Consider the following 18525-nt stretch of genomic DNA (forward strand, 5'->3'; position numbering starts at 1 on the left):
TCTTTCCCCCAGTTACCCTCCAACTAAGTCACCGGTTCACCCACCGGCGAACGCCCCTCACCACCATCATCACCACCACCACATTCACTCACCATCCCCTGCTCCTACCCCTGTTAATGTCCACCCTGCTCCTCCTACACATTCTCCCTACCCTTCTACCCCTGTACCTGCTAAACCACCAACTCATCACCACCATGTCCATCACCACCCTCCTCCCCCTGTTAAACCACCTGTTCACACACCTATTGTAACCCATCCACCATTGTACACACCTGTTCCAACTCACCCACCACTGCACCCCCCTGTTCCAGCTCACCCACCATTGCACCCCCCTTCAGTTCCAGCTCACCCACCATTTCATTCCACTCCCATTCCTAGAAGCTTTATTGCAGTTCAAGGTGTTGTTTATGTCAAATCATGCAAATATTCTGGGGTTGATACCCTCTTGGGAGCTACTTCACTTATTGGTTTGTCACTCTCAACTTTCACCTTTATTATTTCCTCTTTATGCTTCAAAATAGTTGAATCTTTCTTTGCATTATCCAAGTACACAAACTTGCTACTAGTTACTCTTTTTTTTTTTACTCTGTTTCAACAACATCTACTAAAAAATGTAGTTTTTTACATCATTTTTTTTGGACTGAATAGATCTCTCTAGTTACAGTCATTTTCATTTCTTTCGCTAGATCTTTTGTGATTCGGTGAGCATTTCCACTGTTAGAATCATCTTGCATTTTATTTTTCCTTTTTATTAAATAAATAAATTGGGTTATTTCAACTCTGGAATTTCTTTTTCCATTTTTTAAACCCTAATTATTATTATTTTGTTGCTGAATTTTACCCTAATTATTTTTAGTAGTTAGGATCAGCATGTACATTACATAGATCTACTGAGGCCAGCTAGTAATTATTTACTTTAAAGTAATTTGTGATGTTTGGGGTATTTACATTTTATTTATTTTAAGTTTAAACACTTAATTTATTTGGAAAAACAAGAAACTTCGTATTTACATTTTATTTAACTTAATAAGTCGCAAAAGGAGCTTTAATCACACATTAAAGCGAAATCAACTACATTTACTTGGGAATGAAGTTCTAATGTTAGAATTTAAAATTGTTATTTTGTGAATCTTTTATTGGTTTTAAATTTTTTAAAAAGATTTATTTATTTAATGAGATTTGCTAATTCTTTTTTTTCTAAAGATTTGCTAACCTATACCACCTATTTTAAGAAGTGGGATAACAAGTTAAATTAAAAAATTATTGTGATAAATAAATAGTTAAATTAATAATGTTTAAATACTGGAGAGAAAATTTTAGAGTAAAGAATAAAATTTAGAGATCCAATTTAGTTTTAAAAGAATTAAATACATTTTTTAAATAAACTGGAAAAATTTAGTCTCATTTTATTTTTAGTCTGAATATTATTAGATTTAGTTTTGACAAAATTAGTTTATAGTATATAGCTTATAGTTGTTAAAGTTGATAAAATTTGACAAATATTTGTTTTGGCATGGTTATTGCTTCAATTAGATTAAATGTAAATTGACATTTTTAATTAAAAATATAGTTTACTAATTAATATTTATTTTTTTTTAAGTAATTATTTACATATCTTTAATTATTGCTTGCAAAAAATGTTATACTTTGCATAATATTAGTGGAAAGCATTTTAATAATTAAAACAAATACTCTAAATGATAAAAAAAATTCAATCAAAATTAAATACTACATTCGTCTTAAGAAAACATAATACTCTAAATGATATATAAATAAAAAATACACTCTTAAATTTTTTAGAAGTTACTTAAATGAATTTTTCAAAAAATATTGTAAATTATGAATTATAAGCTCCTAAAACCTAGCAGAGAGAACTATAGTATAGAAGCTGGTTTTAGCTCCATAGTTGTAAATCAAGTGCTCCTAGAAAAGGCCTCGGACCACACCACTAATCCTATTAAATTATTAATAAATCTGAACCTTCATAAAAACTATTGGGTGTTTATTACAAATTACGTAAAAAGTTATGTTTCCCCGGAAACTTTATCATTTGTTTGCAATTAAGGGAACAGTGTGTTGGTTTGTGTGGTGGAGAGAAAGCTTTATTCTAAAGCTACTTTGTCGTTTTAGTAAAGCTGCACGGTTACTGAGAATAGGACATTATTGTTGTTGGTACCTTTTGCATTGACACGACAACGTCATTACTATTTTTTGATGTAAAAGACAATGATCATTATTATGTTGTTTGAAATTCAAATTGAAGGTGCCGTTGTGAAGCTCCAATGCAACAACACCAAGTACAAGTTGGTCATAAAAGACGAGTCAGATAAGAACGGTTACTTCTTTATTGAAGCCCCAAAGACAATTACTAGCTATGCAGCTCACAAGTGTAATGTCGTTTTGGTCAGTGCACCAAATGGGCTTAAGGCCTCAAATCTTCATGGTGGTGTCACTGGTGCTGTACTTAGGCCCGAGAAGCCCTATGTGTCTAAGGGCCTTCACTTTCTGCTCTACACTGTTGGGCCTCTTGCATTTGAGCCCAAATGCCCTCGTTAAGAAAATAACTACAATAACAAAATATTTAGTTTATATATAGATTGCTGCCTTTTAGTTAGGCCTTGGTTTCCTCTACTTTGGTGTTTTTTTTATATGGTGTTTGTTAGCTTGAATTATCAGTGGACAATAAAGAGTGATATTATGTGTGATTGATGATGGTTCTTGTAAGATTTTCAGTATGAGAAATTATGTTTATCGCTTTTGTTTAATTTGATTACTACTCTAATTCTGTTTTTATCACTTTTTCATTACTTTTTGCATCTATATATTATACACAACACATTCCATAGAGTATGAGCACCTAACGATAGGTAATATTTTAATAATTGCATTGTAATATCTTTGTGTTCAATAAAGGAGAAAACAACCATTTTAGTCCATAGAAATGTAAAGCGTTGTCATATTCATCCTAACTCAAACGAAAACTCAATTAAATCCTGCAATGTTTAATACATTGGTCATTTTAATTCTTGGCATTAACAAGGGCAGTCAAATCCATCCAAATAAATGCTAATGTGTGATGTTAACTTCCATCAAGGATGCTAATGTATGGAGATATATAGTGACATGGATGTTGAAGTGTTCAAGGTCTAAATTGAGAATGAAGTCATAATGTTTCCCCTTAAAAAGCCCCGATGTGAAAAATCACAAACTCTAATCTTTTCTTCCAATCTCATTCTGGTGCGCATTAGCCACAACGAAACTAGTTGTCTTCATTGCTAATGGAACCTTCAACACCATTGCTTTTTTATTGTGGTTGTGATAAGAGGGATATAAATTCATATAAACTCATTCACAAAGGCATATCATTCTTAAATTCCTTGATCAACTCGTCGTAGATGGGTCTGGCTTCAAAGTTGAAAAAGTGTGTAAAACCCATTTCTACAAGCCTTGTTCTAAAGTAATAATCCTTTGTAGCCAAATTTGAGAAAATCAACTCTCAGTTCACTAACAATTTCAAAGTCTTCATTGAGGAGAGGCTTGGTAGGAGCTATTTCTTGTCTATAAGTCATTATGATTACAAAAAGAATTCGAAAGAATCGCAAATTTAAAGAGTTTTGAGGAGGATGTATAACTGATCGACCTTTATTGTTATTGGCACCATTAATTACGATCTTTTCATTCACTTTTCGGCAAATAGTCGAGTATCTCCGACAAGTATGTCCATTCTTTCCCGTCATTAACGGTGAGGGTCGAAATTGATTACTTTTCTCTTATTTATTAAAATAATAAATTTATTCTTCATATTTAAAATTAAAATATTATATATTTATCATTTCGATATTATTAATATATTAGTATATGCATATCTTGAAATAAACAAATAATTTTTTGCATTTTCATAACGTACAAATTTAATATTATATTTCAATTAATTTTTAATATAATACTATTATTTCTCTAAAAGGATAGTGGGATACATAATTTTCTTAAATTGACATCAATATTAAATATATTAGATATTGTTAAAAGTGTATTATATCTGATCTCTCATTAAGCTCAAGTGAGTAAACTCAATGATTGTGTAGTTATTTTATCATGTCAGTTATAATTTTGTATAGAGATAGTAAAATCAATTATTTTTATTAATTCTCTTGTAAAATAGGTTTACTCTCACAATGCATAGTCATTTTTCTCATACTTCAATACAAATTACAGACATTTTATTTTATACTAATTATTTTATTTCATGTTGACTTAATTTAATGTATTCAGTGCCTAATCTCAACTTATTTTATTAATCAACCCTCCCTAATCGACTTATCTATACCTTCTATACGGTTTAAGGCTTCTCGAATAATTGAACATACAACAACAAATTGAATGGAATTCGGTTTAGAAATTTTAGAGAATTAAACTTATCAATTTGAAAACTTGTAAATTTATAAATTTAAAGCCTTGGTAATGAGCTAGGTTATCTAATCAGATGACAAACCAAATATCTAATGTAGAATTGGCTACACAAAATTTAAATAAAAATAAAAAATTGTTACTTTTTAATTTTAGTCTGACATTAATTGATTAATGGACAACAAAGAGTTAGTCGATTCATCAAGTCAAAATAGGATTGTTGTGTACATGTCTTGCATTAATTGATCAATCTCTTTCTTAATTCATTTATACTATCTATTAATTGATTAATTGCCTTTAAATAGTCATTTACATTTTACAACTACCCTCCATTATGTCTAAACATCCCAATAACTAATAATTAACACAACTAACTCTTAGGGTTTAAAAGTAATTAATAAAAATTTGGGGTGTTACACACTCGATATCAACATATAAGAAAATTTATATAAAGAAATAAAGAAAAATTAAAAAGCAAAAAGTTGAAAATAGTGTTGGTGATGTTGATAGTAGTATTTATGATTTGTGTCTACTTCATAAGATGGAGATAAATGACGGTGTACTATAACATCTCTATGAAAATAGATATTATTAAGGGGAGGATAGTTGGGGATCAAAGAAAGGGGGTGAACATGACTTGCAAATTATGAGTTGGCTAAGTGATAATGATATTTTTTTAGTCTCTTGATGGTGTTAATTTATAGTAACTTATATATTGATTCATGACAAAGTTGCAGTGAAAATTAAAGAAAAAACTCATGGTTTAGGAATGAGTGAGAAAAAGATAGTTCAAATTGTACCAAATTTCTTTCTTAGTATTAGTTAGAAAATATGGTACTAAATGCACCAAAGTTTGTTTCTTAATTTTATTAATGTGTTGATTGAAATATTAAGTTACATTTTATTTTGCAAAACCTATTTATGTATTTTAAGGTATTATATTTGAACAAATATATATCAACATATGTTCATAAATATTCATAAATCCATTTGGGTTAATTAATATATACCTCAGATCTCTTTTTATTTGGCCTATCGTTCGTAATTACTTAAAAATGATAATCTTTGGAGTCGATGTTGTATATTGTTTTTGTATGTAGCCTTTGTGGTATTGTTGCAGGAACAACACATCAGTGTTTTTATGATTGTTTTTATGATTGTTTTTTTGTTAATAGACTGTGAAACTGGTTGAGTAAAACTTTATGAAAAATGTTGATTACCAAACATATATATTTTATTGATTCCTCTAAATTTAAATTTCAATAATTTGAGAATAAAAAATACATAGAGAATTAGAGGCATCAAATCAAACAAAAGCAATAAAAATAATTTTATTTTTCCCTCCTATCCAACATTTGATTCGGCCTCCAAAAACATAAAATATAGCAATGAATCTAAAAAATTCATTATTTAGGGTTTGTATTTTGGATTTCTTATATAATTCTAATTGCGATAAATTGTTGATTGATTATGAAATTGAGTCTATTAGTAATATATGTGTCTGGTGAAATAATTGGTAGAGTTTTTGAAACGATCAAAATTGTGGATTTCAATTTTGTGTTATTATTCTAAATTTGGAGTTTTTGTGATTGTTAGTGGCATTGATAGTGATTGTGATGTTTAATCATTTTTAATATAAAATCATTGATGGAGGGCTTTATTAGTGTTGTTGGTGATTCATGGCTTTCGAAATATGATCTTGTATCTCTAAGTTGGTATGCCACATGGAAATTTTTTAATAGGTGAAATGTCCGAATTACCATCAGTGAAATTAGAAAATAACAAACATATCTAAACCCTAAAATCTGTAGCTTCTGAAATCTCTCTCGCTCTCCCGTGACAACTCATCATCTCCTCCCTCTTTCTCCCTCCATTCGCAGAATCGCGGGCCCTGCAGCCACTCTGTCGTCAGTCGTCGCTCGTCCGTCTCCACCTCCGTCTCCGGTTCCCTTCGTAAGCTTCGCGCGACGCGACACATCCGTTTTCACTGCGTCTGGCCACAGCGCAGTCGCGCCGTTCTCTTATCACTTCGTATTCGTCAGTACTTAGACGTCTCCCTCCTCGCGCGCGCCCCACTGATGTGAGTCACTCATTGACTCATTGAATTTGATTGCATGTCTGAATCTCTATGATTTTGATACTGCCTCTGAGTTTGATAACTTGTTTCAATGGATGATAAATTGTGTTTGAATCTGATTATGTTTTTGCATCCGTGATTGTGATTTATGACTGTGACAGAGTGAATTTGAGTGAGTTTGGAATTTGGAAAACATAAAAAAAAAAAAACAAAGGTAAAGTGACGAGTTTTGCATCTTTGAATGATTGAATCAGAATCTGCTTTTTGAGTACTGAGTAAAGACTAAAGTAATCTCTGTGTGTTTTGCATCAGTGAATTTGAGTGAGTGAGTCGAAATTTGGGAAATAGCAAAAATCAAAGATAAACTGATGTTTTGATTGTGACACTGGCCATGTGCTCTGTGACCGTGAGTAAATTGATGAGTTTAGGAAATAGCAATTAATGGGAATGAAGAATATCACAAGGAAATTGGGTTTCAGTGCTTCTGAATGACTTGATGGTCTAAATTTATCTACAATAACTAACTACAACTTCTTACTTCTGTGGGAAGTTGATAGCAAGAGCAGCAAGGTTGGCATTGAGAAGATTAAGAATTTTCTACTCATCTGTGTTTTTTCCTCGTTGCATTAGACATCAGTACATTATGACTGGAAATTTTAACCATGTTTGGTCTTTTCTACTGCTATGACTTTTTGAGTTTCTTTCTTTGTCTTTAGTTGCTAGGTAATCATGACTTATGTGATTGACCTTGGCACTAGAAATGTTTGTGTATTCGTTGCACACTTTTTCTTTTTTTGGAGGATGTATTGGTTTGGTGATAGGAACCAGAATTTACAGAATGAAAATGGAATCACATTGAATGAAAGTGATGAGCAGCAAGCTCTTCAATGGTGAAATCAGGAAGAAAAGAAAACAACCCGAGTTCCAGGAACTCCTACCAGAGCATAATCTGCTCCGAATCAAGAGAGAGACTCTCCTAACTGCCTAACAACATCTTTCTCAATCCTTTTCTAACTACCCTTCCCTCTCTTTTATAACAGAAATCTGTAACAGAATTCCATAGAGTCAGTGAATATACTAACCAACTCTTATTCTCTAATCAACCTATGTATTGGGCCAAGGCCCAATATCTAGTGTCCTATCATTTGGTTTGAGTAATTCCTGGTTGTGCTGTTTTTTACTTGTTTGCTTTATTGTAAAGATCTTAATTTTGATGTTTGTTTTAGAAGGCACATTTGGGAGTGAAACAGTGCACTTGGTGTCATTGGTCTTAATGCTAATTTTGACTCATGATCGTTGGTTGTAAGTTAGAAGTTAAATTCCAGTTGCAGGATGTGCAGTTTTATCTGGCTTGGATGGCATACACTATGCATGATGCAATCAATAATTATCTTGAATGTTCATCGCTTTGAATTGTTGTTTGTGTTTTAGAAACATGTACCTTAGTATTGCTGAGTTGACGTAACTATTTGCAATTTGGCATATAATGAATAAACTTCTTTTTTAATGACATAGTTCTTGTTGATATAAATATTCATTGGTTGTACAAGTTTTTGTTTATAAACTTTATATATATGATTATAATTATTACTTTTAAGGTGCAATTAGGTTTTCATGTTGATTATATTCAGTTTCAGCATGATCTTGCATTATGCTGAAGTGTTTCCTTTTGGATTTACTATATAACATGTGCGGTTATTTTCAGATTTGACCTTCAACTATAGTATAACAATAACGATGGAATCTGGAAAATTTGACCCAAGAAACTCTGGAGAGTTGTTGAAGTACTCCTCTTTACTTTGTGTTTTTCATTATGTGACTGATCTGTTGTTTCTATTCTTTGAACTGTTTTTTGAATTGCTACTATGTCTATGTTTCTGGTGAATAGGCATATGGATAAGCAGAATGAGGTCCTTATGGAAGCATACAGATCCATGTTGCATGAAATGCAAAAACTTCAGGTTGTTATATTTCACTTGCTTACACAATCCCTTTATTGGGATCTGTAGTCTTACATCACTGGTTGTGTATATTTTGCCTCACTCTTGGCTTTATTCTCCTATCAATTTAGGAAACGACTATTCATTAACAATGGCAACAAGGACATGTGGCTGACACTTTCGAGAGAGAAAAGTGATGTTTTTAAAATGTGATATTATTTCATGATGGAAAATTCAATTACCTCATAATTTTGGCTCATTTGATGTCAATATTTTGACACATAATTATCCTGCATATTGATATATCAGCTCTTTGGCTGATTTATCCTGTGCACGAGATTGAGATGCTTATATCACAATATTGGCTTCTTTATCTTTCCAATGTGATGCTAATCTTGTGGGAAATTTTATATTTCCATGAACTTACCATTTGATTCCAGTCTCTTGCCGCAAAATAGTCTTCCCTTTCAATTTATCATATAGTTGCTTGATTTATCTTTTTTTATTTTATGAATGATGACACATTTTAACATATGGTTATTGTAACATATGATGACACATTCTATCAGTTGCCTTGGTTACTGTAAAATGTTTATTACTCAGAGGATGGGAGGAAAACATTTAAAAATTGGTTGTTTTCTTTCTCTAATTTCAAGCTGGCTTATACTCCTGACTTTGTTCCTCATTTTATGTTGTTTGGCTATAATTGTATCGGATAGTTTTGTTGTTTCATTTTGCTGCGATCAATATCCAAGAAATAATTAACTAGAGTCAATCTTTGCTTTGGTAATTGTTATTTTGAATACATAAATCACATAACATCTTCAAAAAATTGGAATCCCCTAAATTTTGGAGTTCTGGTTGTTAGGTAGAAGAAGAAATGCTTATGCGCAAGCTTTATGAAGTTATGTCAGTTCATGGTCTCACTAAACAGGTAAATCTCTATCTGCTTTATCTCAGTTACAAGCCTATTTATAAAATATCCTGAGGTTTGTTCGAAGGATTAAAACTAAAATCTGTGTTAACCTTTTTGGTTTTTGGTTACTAATGATCCTTCAATTGATGATGTTTGGTATCTGTATTAGTTGTCACAAAAATTAGAAATTTTCACTAAAATGTTCTATATCTATTTGTAAATTGTAACCTATAATAAGAATGACTTGGACTTTTGTATTACTTGTAGGGAACATACCTAATGGTAGTTGATACTGGCACCCTTTTTGGGGAGGGGTTCACTTTGTAAATTTAAATGCCACTGTCACCTGTATGTCAATTATTACAAAGAATCATAGGAGGTTGGCAATTAAAAAATTGGAAATGCATCAATTTGAATTACACAATTCATTAAATGCCCTGTTTTTGCGCATCATCAATTAATAGAAGTTTATGATGATGAGCAATAATTGAGTTTCTCTCCACTAGTGATAGTTTCACCAGGTGGTTTTCCTCCTTAAATTTTACTTTTTGCTGGACTATTTTATGGAGAGGTGGAGTCAGGAGTGATGATAGGGCAAGTTGATCACTTATTCTATAGAAATAATGTTTGAGATTTTCAAATATACTAGCCCAAATTGAAAGTATATCCCACGCCAAATTGATCTCTTACTCATTGTCATTTATTTACCCAAACGAAGCATTTGAAGTGTGCTCATGTTTTGAGAGATATATATATATATATATGATCTTCGAGTGGATTATTTAGGTTGCTTTGACAACTCTAATAGTGTTTAGTTTTTGTGCAGAATGGAGACAACTCCATTGCTTCAGAAAATTTTGCAGTAGCTGAACAAAACAATAATGAAGTTAATACTGCGCATGAGGAATAGTAAGGATAATTCTGATTGGACACAGATCACCTACCGTATAAAAAGGAAAAACAAGCAAAGCAATTTTTTTGTCAAATCTGCATTACATGGATCATTTAGTGGGTGAGGAATTGTATGGATTGACTTACAGAAGCACCAGTAAAGAAAGTAGATTACTAGATGAAAATTTGTCCAGTAATTATAGGAAGATCAAGTCTTTGTTTTTTGTTTTTTGTTTACCAGGATTCCTAGTAAATTGTAAATAAAAGCACAATTTTATCTTACTGAACTGCAAGAATTATAAGATTTTTATCTTATACGGATCAATATAAAAGAGATTTAGGGTTTTTTGTTTGGTGATGGAGTTGGATTTTTATCTTCTTACTGAACACCAATGTCTACATTTAATAAAATATATATTTATTTTTTAACTAATTGATTTATTTAAGATCTTTTAATTAATTAACTAATGACAAATATTTTTTCTATGTATAGTTTATATTAAGTATGGCAAAGGGTATTCACCTACACAAATATTAGTCATCTGCTACTAGTTCTATTAGATAAAACTATATTTGTACCTTAAAGAGGTATTTAGTGGATTTCCAAGTAGTTAGTATTAGCATAATTTTAAATAAAATACATTTACTATATATTATTCCATCTAGCTTTCCAAAGACTGAAATGGCTTTCCAAAATAATGTTTTTAAGTTCTTGTGTAGAATTTATTTTGGTCTACCTCCATTTTAAAGGAATTTAGAAGGGAGATAATCAATACAGCTAAAAAATCAATTAAAATATCTCTCCTTGCCTTGAACCAATCACAAAAGGATTAAATAAATTTCATTCCCTCTTTTGAAACAAACACATAGATATTCTCATTCTCTCCCCTCCCTCCCCCTCTATTTAAATCTCTCATCTCTCTTTCCATCTTTTAAATCAAACACCCTGAAAGAAGCTACAAATAACATATTTCACTTTTCCGTGTGTTTCACATGAATTCTAGGAAAAAAAAAAAAAACTACTTAACTAACTCTTAGGTCATCTCCTATGGGGCGCTTCCTTGTTTTAGCACCAAGCAAAATAATCACTCCCATTGTGGAGAAAAAATTTGGGTGCTTATTAAGGAGAGTGGTATATAAACATCCTCTCACTCTCTTCCTTTTTGTTGGACTACGTTTAATAAATTGTATTAAAATAAATATATTTATTAAAATATAATGATATAAAGTTATTGGTAGAATCTATTTAATATATTTAATAATTTGTAGTTCAGATGTTGTATATAAGAAAATGAGTATCTATTAGGTATTATAATTAAAAAATTATAAAAATATCTATAACTATAAAGTCCGTTTAGGTAACCAAAATAAAATGCTCTATTGTGAATGGTCTTACATCTATGAGAAATACAACCACATACTCCGGTATATATTGTCGGTTAAAATATTTAATTTTGATGATTTAAGAATTTTAATTCATTTATATTTTAATACTAAAAAATTAATCATGTTTTAAAAGTGTAATTCATTAGAGATTTTCTATGAAAAAAATGTTATTAAAAATAAAATCTAAATTAATTAAATAATATTTTATGAATAATATCATTAAATTAGTTAAATTAATTAAATTAATTAAAATTATATTAAGATATTTTTTTTAATTGAGTCTAGTTGTGTGTTTCACGCATTCAAATTTGATTGTCAGTTTCTTTTATTTACATTTGAAGTATTTGGCTGTTTTTTCTAGTTTGGTGGGGATGAGAAGATCGTTTAATTGTTAGAAATACATAATCTAGATTGTTTTAGATGAAAATATCTATCTATTTATTAAATATAAGTTAAGTTTTCAAAAAGCCTATTTTGTGCTGTCAAAAAACAAAAAGTTTATTTTGTTTAAAATATAAAGTTTTAGATTTTTTTTATAAATGTTTTAAGATTTCTCGTTGACCTGTTATTGTTTAAAATATTTGCCTATTTATATGAGAAAATAATGGTTGTCATTGTTGATATTTGCCTGTTTTTTACTTTGAAAATTCTATCATATATCTATCACATTTAATCTTTACTTCCACAAATGTAGGAAAATAATTTTTTTTTTTTGTATAAATCTTAAAATTTATAATTTTTTTTTCAATTTTATTGAAAAATATTTTTTAGATTTTCCAGTATACAACGTATATTTCAGAATTTTTTTTTCAAATTCTCTAATAAAAAAGGTATATTCCAAAAAAAACTTCCATGTTTTCCGATAAAATAGTTACCCAGAAATTTTTTTGAAAGTTTTCAAAACAGAAGTTATTTTTTAAAAAAAATTGGTATGTAGGTTTTCTGTTGAAGAAGTTCAATTTTTAATTTTTTTTTTTAAATTAGTACTGGAAAACTTTAAAAAAAGATTCTCATAAAAATCTTATGTATCAATAAACTTTAAAAAAGTTTTTAAGTAGAAATTTTTTGTATCGAAAAATTAAAAAAAAAAAAAAACATATATGGAATATAGGATAAATTTTTCTTTTACTTTTAGTCAATGCATTCAACATGTGTTCTATATAAAACTACTCGTCTATTAATGACTAATGTATTTGAAGTTTTTCTCAAAAAAATATTATTTAAAGTTTTGTATACATATTGACTTCATATAATTTTTTTAGTACTTAATATAATATTATTCAATTGTTTAATTTATTTAATTTTTACATTAAAAATATACCAATGTATAAGGCATGCTTGTTTTGACTTGGTTTAACTTGAGTTAAATTATTTTGGTCTCCTAAGATGGAAAGGTATTGAGTGAAAAAGAATATTTTTTGGTAAATAAAAAAAATGTATCGTATTTTATTTTATTTTTTGTTTCCATCTAAATGTAATAATTAAAATTGAGTTTGACAACGTAGTTTTTTTAATTGAAGTTTACAAGCATAGTTGTAATAATATGTGTTACATTGAATATTTGAAATAACTTGTATACAATAAAAGTTTTTAAATCAAAAGAATTAATTTAGTGGTAAAAGGATATGATTTAGATATGTACATTATATATTTGAGTCTAGTAGTTTCTTTGAAAATATATAAATATAAATTTATTTGTAATTGTCTTTTCTAGTATAAGGTGTTATTTACTTTTAATTAAAACATCATCGCCTCACATTAAATTTTATTTTGAATATAATTTAAATTTGCATATAATATATTTTTTTTTTACATACACATTCGGTCAAAGAACTCAATTTACCACTTATTTTTAATTTAATTCCTAAAATATCCTTATACTATATTAATGATAGAAAATATTCCTAAAATATTTGGCATGCTTTTATTTAAGCATGTTTAAAAAAATATGCAAAGTAGTTAAGCTCTTTTCTTTTATAAAAAAGATAATTTAAAAATAGGAAAAATGCGGAAATCGTTTTTAATGCTATCACTATATTAATGATGGAAAATAAAAAACGAATTTCATTTTTTATATTTAATTTTTATAGTTAGTTCAATTTCTTCACAAGGGAACGGTTAGTTCAATTTATGAATCTTTCTTCTTTAAATGATTATGTGAGGAAGTAATTTTATTTTCCAGCTGTGAGTTCTTTAACTACTCAAATAAGTGGTAAGTATAATCTATTTGTGTTTAAGCTACTTGACTAAGAAATTCAAGAGTAAATTAACTGATAGAAAAATAGATGATAGGCAAAGCTTATCTGATTAATTGAGTGTGTCTAAAAATATTACAAATATTTGTATTTATAGGCAAAACAAGTCATACTAACCATGAATTATGGCCTACAGAGATATAATATCACTCGACTAATTATGTGGATAATGCGTGATAATTTATGTTTGTGAAAATTCATTGTGCCCTCCAATCAGCTCGTTTTTACTATCTTTTCAGCATGTCTCGTTGGCAATATTTGCATGTGTGTTTTTACTAAAATTGTGCCTCTGTATTTATTTTTAGCAGTGATAAGAAGGTGGAACATGAGTACAAGTGCCAAATTATCAAGTTAAATTGATATTTGATCTATTCCTATGCTTCTATGATCTTTATGGACTTCTATAAACTTAGAAATATTCTACTGACTCATAGTTAATTTTTAATTTTTCTTTGCATACTTAATCTTACTTGAACTAAGGAGAATTTGGCTATTCTAAAATTCAATTGTTTGTCATTATCGGCTAATAAATTATTTATTTTTAGATGTAAATATAACTAATTTTTGGTTCTAAATCACTCATCTAACTTTTTTTCTATCTCTTTTATATAAATAAGTGATTTGCACCTAGGTTTAGTGTTTTTTTAGATTTTGTAGTTTTAGTGCAACATTGGTTTGTTTGTCGTTTTGGTGCTTCGTTGTTTGTTTTTCTGTCTTGTGGCATTATTCATCTGGTTCTGATTGACCGAGTCACTTTGATTTATTATAAATTCAATCAATAAATTTAAAATCGTCAATCTTACATATTTAGAGAGAATAACATTTTGAGCATTTAATTTTGTCATATTTATATGCATTTTATTATTTTATGTTTATTAACCTTGATGTTGTGAGTCTTTTTGCATGTTCATCGTTTTAATTTTAGTGACTTTAAATTTGTATTTGTGTTCTTATCAATAGAAATATTATACTAATTTCAGTGAATGAATAGTATTTTTTATATATAAAAAAAAGTTAATGTTAATGTGTTATGCCTTTAAGACTACTTATTGTGTTCATTGTATTAAAATTTAATTTCTTATGAATTGAATATTATAATTTTAAGTTTTATTTTTAAAAAGTGTTTAAAGTGATGGTCAACTAATTAATATTTTTTTTGGGTTTCATAACTAATATTATTTTTAAATCTATATGAAAATGGGAAGTTGATAAATTTTGTCATCACTTTACACATTATCACGTGTAACACATGATAAAGATACCAGTTATGTATTTGTTGGACAAAAAATACAGTTATATGCTTACTGCCAATTTTTATTATTATGTATATATTCTAGCCATTGACCAAAAGCATTTGCATTCTTTTAAAAATAAAAGATACCAACTATAACTCCAACTATGACCTTTTCATAAAAATGTTGAACTTTGTTTCACTATAAAATAAGAAAGAAAATATAACTTTTATGGAAGAAAATATTTTATTTATGCATATATTTTATATGAATGAACATAATGTATTTTCTTTTCTTTTCGGACATTAGCAAATTTGACTAAATTTATTATTTTTTGATTTTACATGAGTCATTACAACATTTTATAATAATTTACTATATAGTCATCATAACATTAATTCCAAATAAAACAATTGAACAATAGAAATATTAAAATACAAAAAGTAAAAAAATAATTTTCCATGTCTAACTAGATATGATATGAGAAACAGAGTGCTATGTACTGGACATAAAAAATAAATATAAATTACAGTATATAAAGCGCATAAAAAGAGGAATGGCTTCACAAGACCCTACAAATACATTTCTCGTCAAACCAAAACAAAAGTTACGACAGGTGCCCTTTCATTCTCCCTATTATATCTCTGTCTCTGTCTCTCTTTTTATTTTTATTTTTATTTTTTATTTTTTATTATATCTCTCATAAAATCAATCCAATAATGGACTCCAACAAAAACATGAAATCTCCAGGAAACAACAGTTTCCACCATCACCCTTCACTTCCTTCACCTCGGAATAGTCACAATGCAAATGCAAGTAGTAGCAACAACAATGGAGGATTATTTCCTCAACCACCATCACCATCACTATTCTCTCCAAAACCCACCAACAGATCCGAATCGGGTAACCCGTACCCGACAACATTCGTTCAAGCTGACGTGTCCTCATTCAAACAAGTTGTTCAAATGTTAACTGGGTCCAATGAAACAGTAAAACATGCTTCTTCAAACTACTCAAAACCACCCATTGAACCCACATCTTCGAACAACAACCAAAGAAACCATATCCCACCCATTAAAACCATCCCAAAAAAACATAACCAACAATCTGGTTACAAACTCTATGAACGAAGAAATTCTCTTAAGAATTTTCATCTAAACCCTTTGCTACCTGTTTTCTCTTCAAATTCAAACCGTTCAGGTTTTTCTCCTCGGAATCATGATGTTTTGTCTCCAAGCATCCTCGATTTCCCTTCACTTGTTCTTAGCCCTGTTACACCTCTTATACCCGATCCGTTTAACCGTTCTACCGTTACAGACAGTGGAAACGGTTGCCAATGTGGGAATGTGACTCACAATCCAAATCCTATTTTGAACTCTGAGGCAGAAGACAAAGCTATTAAAGAGAAAGGATTTTTCTTGCACCCTTCACCAAGAAATACTCCAAGAGGTTCTGAACCCAAATTGCTTCCTCTATTTCCAACAACTTCTCCAAAAGCTTCGGCTCCTTCATCTTCTTCTACTACTTGAATTTAATTCTTCATTTCTTTTTCTTCTTTGTCGTTTAGATTTTGTTTTAGATTCATATCTATGTTCATTGCATTCATTAGTTACAGAAATAAATTTTTAATAGGTTGTGCACAGAATTGAAGAATCTTACTTCAATTGTATGTAAAATTGTCTTCTTCATCTTCTTTCCCCTTTAATATTAATTTTTTGTTTTCGTATTCTCCTTTCTTGTAATGTATTACAATAGTTTTTTTTTTTACTTAGTCGTTAAGATAGATAAAAGGATAAAATTTGAGCCGTTAATCTTTCTCTTAATAGCTTACTATTAGCTTGAGGAAAGAACGGACAACTCCGATTTGTAATTGTGAATGTTTATTTTCTTCAAGGAAAAATGTGAATATGAATTAATTAACTAACTATTCGTTAACTCAATTCATAAATTATTATTAGGAGCATATCTAGTCGGGGTAATGGGATCTATGGAGATTTTATGGAGAAAAGTTCTAGTCATAAAGTCAACATTGATTGTAAATAAAAATAATTTTTTAGGATATGCAATTTTACTTTAATTATATCATTTGATGTACTATTTTTACACTTATGAGGTATTTTATATGTCGTACATAATTTTTTAATATAAAAATATGAAGAATTTTTTTTTTAAGAAGTTCTAAGACCTTTGCTTTACGTGCTTGTTTGATGTTTTTTATTTAAACAACCAATGATAATAATGTTAATATTATAAAAAATTGTTACTAATATGTTTGGAGCAAAGATTGAATCCACGACATTTTTTTAATAGTCAACTCATTAACTTAAACATTTAACCACTAAATTAATTTTATTCCCATTTTGTTTATTTCAGGTTTATTTAATAGATAATATATGAATAAATTATCATAAATCGAGTGTTTGATGAAAAATAAAATATTATAAATTAATTTAAAATTATAGCATATTTTATATCTTTAGTTGAAATTTTTATTGTAAATATGAGTTGAGTTAAAAACCAGCAGAATAAGATAAAAACACTAATTTACTGAATTATTTCTATAAAATATAAAAAGTGAAATATAATAAAATATGCATATAAAAGTAATTTATAAAATATAAAAATATAAATCTAATCAAATATAAATATAAAAATAATTAATAGATTTTGATATCAAACTTAAAAAGGAAATATCAATAATTAATTTAAAAAACATTTATTGATTTTATCACAAGGATACCTTTATCTTTTTATATAATTTAATAAATTAGTATTCAACATTATAAAAATATTAAAATCCATTGAAATTTTAAAATAAATATAAGTTGTTTACTAGAGTATTTTTTCCATTTATATATAATATATGCCATATCTTTATTTACATTCTAACAAATAAAATAGAATTATTTGATTACTCATGATTTTTGTTAAATATTTAAATTATTTATTTAGTAGTATCAATGGATAGTTTTAAATATAAAATTATTTTACTACTTATTTAAATTTTTAGTATTTTTTTTTTGTTAATTTATAATATTTAAAATATAGTAAGTTAATTAAAAAAAACTAATCATATGGTAATATTTTTGTCACTATCATATTATATCTTTATCCAACTTTATATCATATCTGGTTTATATTCTATCATATGCAAATTTATTTACCATTTAATCCTAAAAAAAAAAAATATACAAAAAATTATGATTTTTTTAATCAATTGTCAATCGTGACCATTCTTTGTATGATTAAGATTTAATATATATAGTGAGAAAGAATTGTTAATATGAGAGTGAGGGGATTCTTATAAGCCACTAGATTAAAACCAATGGATGTGATTAATGTTAGATAGTATTATTATATATTAGTAGTAAGAGTATTTTGGACTTTACTATTGTCTTGTATATATACTTATTTTAATTCT

General features: G+C 28.4%; 2 protein-coding genes and 1 pseudogene across 5 annotated transcripts in view; all 3 read left to right on the plus strand.

Annotated features, from left to right (window-relative positions):
* Positions 1-2765, plus strand: part of LOC101509641 (uncharacterized) — a 2978-nt pseudogene extending 213 nt beyond the window's left edge. Inside the window, exons 1-2 of the transcript XR_012163562.1 lie at positions 1-467; positions 2264-2765. The exon at positions 1-467 is cut by the window's left edge and continues 213 nt beyond it. The product of XR_012163562.1 is annotated as an uncharacterized protein (transcript). The remainder of the gene's footprint in view (positions 468-2263) is intronic.
* A 3329-nt stretch (positions 2766-6094) lies between these two features.
* LOC101509967 (uncharacterized) lies at positions 6095-10584 on the plus strand. Of its 3 annotated transcripts, none has more exons than XM_073369496.1 (6): positions 6095-6487; positions 6797-7054; positions 8190-8268; positions 8373-8445; positions 9293-9358; positions 10167-10584. In XM_073369496.1, the coding sequence occupies exons 3-6, from the start codon at positions 8222-8224 to the stop codon at positions 10248-10250; spliced, it is 270 nt and encodes an 89-aa protein (XP_073225597.1). In that variant the 5' UTR covers positions 6095-6487; positions 6797-7054; positions 8190-8221; the 3' UTR covers positions 10251-10584. The 3 variants fall into 3 exon arrangements, with proteins under 3 accessions (XP_073225597.1, XP_004505068.1, XP_073225598.1); XM_073369497.1 differs by lacking the exon at positions 6095-6487 and adding an exon at positions 6646-6698; XM_004505011.4 differs by lacking the exon at positions 6797-7054 and having other exon boundaries at positions 6098-6487.
* A 5117-nt stretch (positions 10585-15701) lies between these two features.
* On the plus strand, positions 15702-16832 carry LOC101496014 (VQ motif-containing protein 4-like). Its single transcript, XM_004505325.4, has one exon. It carries the CDS (start codon positions 15824-15826, stop codon positions 16631-16633), a length of 810 nt encoding a protein of 269 aa, XP_004505382.1. The 5' UTR covers positions 15702-15823; the 3' UTR covers positions 16634-16832.
* The last annotated feature ends 1693 nt before the right edge of the window (positions 16833-18525 follow it).

This window comes from Cicer arietinum, chromosome 6 (genome assembly GCF_000331145.2).
Source record: "Cicer arietinum cultivar CDC Frontier isolate Library 1 chromosome 6, Cicar.CDCFrontier_v2.0, whole genome shotgun sequence".
NCBI classification, from domain to species: domain Eukaryota; kingdom Viridiplantae; phylum Streptophyta; class Magnoliopsida; order Fabales; family Fabaceae; genus Cicer; species Cicer arietinum.